The 7,154-nt window shown below is 36.0% G+C and overlaps 1 protein-coding gene across 1 annotated transcript in view; it reads left to right on the top strand.

The window, feature by feature from the left end:
• The window catches only part of LOC107653541 (low-density lipoprotein receptor-related protein 1B-like), a 302,414-nt gene that overhangs the window by 230,405 nt on the left and 64,855 nt on the right, over positions 1-7,154 (top strand). Inside the window, exons 52-54 of the mRNA XM_016440286.1 lie at positions 1,394-1,538; positions 3,469-3,652; positions 4,875-5,058. Coding sequence (XP_016295772.1) covers positions 1,394-1,538; positions 3,469-3,652; positions 4,875-5,058 — 513 coding nt within the window. The remainder of the gene's footprint in view (positions 1-1,393; positions 1,539-3,468; positions 3,653-4,874; positions 5,059-7,154) is intronic.

Genomic DNA, 7,154 nt, shown 5'->3' with positions numbered 1-7,154 from the left:
TCAATTTATTTTATTTTTGTGTATATATATATATATATATATATATATATATATATATATATCAGTGTGACTATTTTCACAATTGTGATTTTTTTTTTCATAATTGTGACTTTATATGTCCCATTTGTGACATTATATCTAAAAATGTGGCTTTTTTATGATTAAGTATTTATCGCAATTGTGATTTTTGTTTTTCACAAGATTTTTTTTTTATCTCGCAGTGTGGTTTTATATCTCACAATGTGACTATTTCTCACAATTTGTCTCTCAAAGGTAACTTTAATTTCTCACAATTGCAATTTGTTTTAGTTTTTTTTTACTCAATATCGTGCAATGCTGTTATGCACAAGTTATTTTTGACAATAATAATTGCACTTTTTTTGTAATTGCAAATTTATATATCCCATTTGTGACTTTATATTTCAGAATATGACTTTAAATCTTAAATCTCTCGATGTGTCTCTCATAATTGCGATTTTTTTATGTAGTATGTCTTATATATCTTGTATTATGATTATTTCTCACAATTTGTGACTTTGTCTGTCATTTTGACTTTTTATATCATAAAATGTAATTTTATTTCTCTCAATGTGACTTTTTGCAATTACAGTTATTTTGGAAATATGACTCTATATCTCGCAATGCTGTATGCATAACTTATGACAGAACTTATGCTGTTTTTTTATCACCATTTGCAACTTTAGGCGCTTTTCCACTGCGTGGTACGACTCGGCTCAGCATGGCTCAGTACGACACAGCACGGTTCAGCTCGGCTCGGTTTGTGTTTCCACTGCAGTTCAGTACCGCTTTAGAGTGGGCGGGATTATTTACATGTCGTTATAGTTGCGCCGCCTCTACTACCACGACTCCTAAAAAAAAACTTTTTAATTCCGCATCGCCCCATCAAGCTCTCGCTGGATCCGCTCCTCTGCTATCAACGAGAGGAACGTCTGTTCTTCTGCAACAGACAACCGTCACATTTTGGTAATGGTACGGTTCACTTGGAACCCCAACCGAGGTGGTACTAAAAAAAGTACCAGGTACCAGGTACTGTACCCAGTGGAAAACCCCCAAAAAGTGAACCGTACCAGGCCGTACCGTGCCGTACCATGCAGTGGAAAAGCGTCATTTGTCTCCCATTGTGACTTTATATCACAAAATGACTTTTTCTTGCAGTATATTTCTCATAATGTGAATTTTTTTGTGGCATCATATCTCACAATTGCAAATTTATATATTACAGTGACTATATTTCTTGTTTAAACTTTATTTCAATAATAATGGCGACTGAAATATCATGCATACCTATTTGAAACAGTGACAGCTTTAACTTTTTGCCCCGTTGTTTAAGTTATCTTCCTGTCATACGCTTTCTCTCTCTTCTTCTCTCCAGAATATCGTTTATGCAAAGAGGAGGAGTTCCGCTGCGCAGATGGGAGGTGTTTATTGAGAGCCCAATGGGAGTGTGACGGCTTCCCCGACTGTCTGGACCAATCAGACGAGCTGCCACTCAACCCAAAGTGTTCCGCTGCAGGCGAGTCCCGCTCATGTGTCACGAACCCCATTTGACTGACAGGTTCCCAGGTTCCGCTCCAATATGGGATTTGTCAGAACACCTGTTCTTCCCCGTTTCTGTCCTGTACCCCTGCCAGTACCACCTGAACTGGGCAGAGAGGGGCTGATGAAACTGCTGTGCCTCTGTTCTTCAATTTTTGGTTTCAGGGCAAACCATATGCCATTAATGTTAACAGATGCCATTACTTTTCCCAGCCAAGCTCATTAAGCAACAGTTTTATGTTTATATTTCTGAGGGGAAATTCAGTTCAGATGTTTACAACATGTTTACAGTACAACTTTAAAACACTAATAAGGCTCTTTTGACTTGGACCAGTAAGCAACACTCTAGCAACCAACCAGAACACCTAGCAGCTGCATAGAAAAGTTCCAAAAACCACCTAGAACACCATAGCAAGCATGCCAAGTGCTCAGAACACACTAGCAAATATTTAAAAGGCACTCAGAAGACCCTAGAAACACATAAAACATGCTAAAACCACAAAGACCGCCCTAGCAACTGCATAGCAAAATGCTAAAGCCACCACGGACTGCATACCAACATGTAATAAGCACTCAGAACACCCTAGCAACCTTAAAGCACCATATTTAAAACCACCAAGAACATGATAGTGGCATACTAAAAAAAAACATTTAGAACACCAAAGTGCTAAGATGCACTCAGAACACCCTAGCAACCACATAGCAATGTGTTAAAAAACACTCCGATCAACATAGTGACGCAAGGCAATGCGCTAAAAAGCATTTAGAACACTATTGCATTTTAATAACAACATTCTAAAAACCACCTAGAACACCCTAGCAACCTCAGCCACATAGCAACATTCTAAAAACAACAAAAACAAACCCTAGCAACTGCACAGCAACATTCTAAAAAGCAACCATATAGCATAGTGTTAAAAACTACCAAGAATAGCACATCAACATGCTAACATCCACTTAGAACATAGTAGTGACGGCATAGCAACATGCTAAGCACTTAAAACACCCTAGCATCCAGATGGCAACACAAAGAACACAGAACAGCCTAGCAACTACATAAACACAAAAAACACCAAGAACACCCTAGCGACATGCTAAAACTACACAGCCAGACAACCACAATACAACATGCTAAAAATCACCCAGACAATACTAGCAGCCACACAGCAACATGATAAAAACCACCCAAAACACTGCAACAACCATATACTGTAGCAACGTGCTTAAACTACACAGAACAGCCTAGCAAATGCATAACAATGTTAAAACTCCACAAAAACACTCTAGCAACCACATAGCAACGTGATTAAACCACAGAGAATAGACTAGCAACTGCATAACAATGTTAAAACTACACAGAACAGCCTAACAACTGCATAACAATGTTAAAACTACACAAAAACACTCTAGCAACCACATAGCAATGTGATTAAACCACAGAGAACACCCTAGCAACTGCATAACTAAGTGTTAAAACCATACAGAACACACTGGCAACTGCAAAGCAACATACTCAAACTACACAAAACACCCTAGCTACCAAATTACAAAGTGTTAAAGCCAGACGGAACAACCTAGCAACCACATAGTAGTGTGCTACATACCACCCAGAAAATACTGGCAATCACATAGCAACATGATAGAAACAACCTAGGACACCCTAGCAACCACATCGGAATGTGGTGAAAACCTTCCAGAAGACTCAGCAGCATAGCAACGTAGGCATAGCCATATGCTAAAAAGCACTCAGAACACTCTAGCAACCACATAGCAACTGTAGGTAGGGCATAGAAACATGCTACGGTCTGTCAGGAGCACCCTAGCAACCACTTGAGTTCTGTGTTTCTCATCTGACGGTTTTGTTGATTTCTGTCTCCCCTTTTTTTTCTCGCTGCTCCATGTTTTAGGAAGTTTGTTCAACGGGTCGATTTTCATGTGCGCAAACGGCCGCTGCGTTCCACTGGGAAGCGTGTGTAATCAGCACGACGACTGCGGGGACCAATCTGACGAGAGGAACTGCCACATTAACGAGTGTTTGAACCGCAAAGTCAGCGGCTGTACCCAGGACTGTCAAGACCTACCTGTGGGATACAAGGTGTGTACGAATGCACATTTTTCACGTTGTCACATTGTTTCTTTTTACGAATTAAGCGTCTGGTTCAACTCAAGTTCCGTTCCACGCTAAAGAAATCCACACATGAAACTACGGCCTACAAACGAAATAATGTTTTTGTTTTCCCAACAAATCTTCACTAAACCTCATTAGCAGGCTTTAGCAGCTACGACAATATCGGGAAAGTCTACGCAAACAAATCGTTCAAAGTAATAATATGTTTGTACATCCCACAGAAGTTTATTGTACTAAGCGCTAAATCCGTGGAGAATGTTATGATCCCGTTTCTAGTTTAACCGGTGAATGTGTAAACAAGAGTGCTAAAACATGTATGCTAGCAATTTAGCGCTTGAGAATATCAGTTGAGGTAGTGAACAGCAGGGGAATGACATGTAAGGCAGACACACACACAAACAGAGTGTGTTTTTATTGGGAGAATGACACACACGCACACACACAGAGAGTGGCAGATCGAACAGCTTCATTTGGCAGATGTCTCAGAATACTGGGCCGGTCCTTTGATAGCCACACTGACTTTAAAAACAAGCAGTCAAGGACACGGCGGCTCCAGACTTACTAGAACTTTGTTTCTCTTGCTTGTTTTAGCTTTTGTTACCACACAATTAAAATATAAAGCATAGTTTTAATTAATGACTAAACTAATGGTCTAGAAACATTGTAAACATTGTTTTATTTCACTGCTCACTTCCTGTCCATTAGTCTCTCATTAGTATTAATGTGAACTGTATATAAATTTGCCATGGTAATATTTCACCAAAAAGTAAAATAGAAGATTTGATTAAGAAATTGCAAAATTATTCAAATACAGTTACAAATAAAAATGTTATTTGTAAAAAAAAAAAAAAAAAAACTTTTTTATATTATTATTATTATTATTATTATTATTATTATTATTATTATTATTATTGCACTGATTCCATGTATTATTATTGTGGTGGATCTCATGAAACAAATGCTTGGGTTATATTTTACCTCAAAGACTATTTTAAATAATACAACATAACTGAAATATAATTGTAACATTTTAAAGCGTTTTAATTAAATATATTGAAAAACATAATAAATGTTATATATAGTTACATATTAATTTATTTTTATTTTGTGGTGAAATAACCCATACATGTTCTTGGCAGATTTCTGTGAGATTCACACACAAATCTTTGTTTTGTACTTTCTTCTTTAGTGTTCGTGCTGGCCGGGGTTTCGTCTGAAAAACGACGGCAGGGCTTGCATTGACGTGGACGAATGTTCCGAAAACTTTCCCTGCAGTCACCAGTGCATCAACACCTACGGGTCTTTTCACTGCCTGTGTGCCGACGGGTATCAGCGTCCCGCCAGTAACCCGCACAGCTGCAGGTCTCTCTCAGGTACTCTGCTCTGTTCAGTGGCAGAGGTTTGAATGAGCTCCTGTGGACCCTCACAATGACATTACTATCACACTTGCCCAGAAACACCACACACAGGCGAGAACACTCATACTGAGCCTTGTTGTGACTTATATTTAGAGGAAAGCAACAGGAGGTTGAAGACAATTAGTTCTTCAGCTGAAGATGAGCTCTGATTGGCTAAGAACAGATCCAGGTGTGACATATGGCGTCTGCCTGCAGTTATTTACTGTATAAAAGAAAGACACTTTCATATTCTCTCATTTAGTGTTCACTTGAAACACCACTGACATGCAAAGAAGCTGCTAATAAAATATGCCGAAGACCACCACTGCATTGTGATTGCCTTTTTAACATGGTACTATGGTAATACCATGTTTTCTGGACATGTACCATATGACTCGTTCTACAAAATAGGTTATATGTGTTAATACAGACATTTTTATTTTATTTATTATTTCGTTTTTCCCATTTCAGTTGACTGCATTAAGAAAGACTGTGCCAACCCTGTTACCATTATCTATTTTTTTTCCATTTTCCATTAATTAGCTATTCTATCAATAATAAAATAATATTTAATAATAATGACATCATAATTCTTTCACAAAGCAAACTCATCAAAGACAAGCTAGTCTCCTACATTATATTGATTTATTTTTGAAAGCATCTTAAAATATCAACCCTGTTACCTTGAAAATGTTTTGAGAACAATCGCTAATTTATTTTTAAGAAATATAATATAATTGAAATGTACACATAATTATATAATATTTTAAAATATTTGTAATGTTTTAAATATGCTTTGTCTAAAGAAATTTAAGTTTTACTCCTTTATCTTTTTAGTGTCTTAAAATATGAACCCTGTTACCATAATATTATATAGTGAACAATTGATATATACATTTACATTTACATTTAGTGATTTAGCAGACACTTTTATCCAAAGCGACTTACAAATGAGGACAATAAAAGCAGTCAAAACTAACAAAAGAGCAACAATATATAAGTGCAAATGACAAGTCTCGGTTAGCCTAACGCAGTACACGTAGCAATGTGTGTATATATATATATATATATATATTATATATATATATATTATACACACACACACACACACACACACAAAGAATAACAAGTAGATAGAATAGAAAAAATAGAAAGCTAGTGGGTTTTTTTTTTTAATAAAAAGTAATATATGTATGTTTAAGTAATATAATTCAAACATAATGATATAATATTTAAAGTGTTTTCTAATGTTTTAAACATGTTTTGTCTAAAGAAAATCCAGTTTTATAGCTTTATCCTTTTAAAGTGCATTCAAATGTCAACCCTGTTACCATGATTATTTTTTTAATAGTGAACAATTGATATTTGAAAAAATATATGTATAGATGAGCAGATTTTTGTTTTTTTATAGCCTTGAGCACTTTTAACCTGAAAACCAAAACTTTCAACCCTGTTACCATTAGTCATTTTTACATTCCAGAAGGCATAATTACATCTGAAAATGTATATTAAATATACTATATATTACATACTGCCCAATCCACAGAATTGACACTAAACGCATTATTTATATGTACTTGTAAAACCCCCATTAAACTGGGAAATTTTCCATAGTATACTTAATTATTCAAAGAATACTTAAAATACCATATATATCAGTTAGTATGTTAGTATATATCAATGTACCATTTGAAACCATCCCTGTACCACCACAATACTGTTTTGTAACTGTCTCTCCTTCAAAGACATGTGCCTACACACACAGACACACAGACTCCAGTAATAAAGCTCTGTTTGCGTATGACTGACAAGTCTAAGTCCCAGTCTTGACAGGAAGTGGATATTTGAGTGTTGTCAGCTCACAGGAAATCGATTTCAAGTCATCAAACTGAAGTTGCAGTCATGTCTCGCATCCAGAATAATCCATAGAGCAACACAAACACTTATTTAAAGTATTTGTATTACGTCCATATAACTGAATATTACAAAATTATAAGTAGTATTATTCACTTATAGTCACAAAGGATTAAAGACAGTGTTTTGCGCGTAATATATATATATATATATATATA

This window comes from Sinocyclocheilus anshuiensis, unplaced genomic scaffold, assembly GCF_001515605.1.
Source record: "Sinocyclocheilus anshuiensis isolate Anshui unplaced genomic scaffold, SAMN03320099.WGS_v1.1 scaffold1079, whole genome shotgun sequence".
NCBI lineage: Eukaryota > Metazoa > Chordata > Actinopteri > Cypriniformes > Cyprinidae > Sinocyclocheilus > Sinocyclocheilus anshuiensis.
Note: the sequence above shows the minus strand (reverse complement) of the source record. Positions and strands in the feature narration are given on the sequence as shown.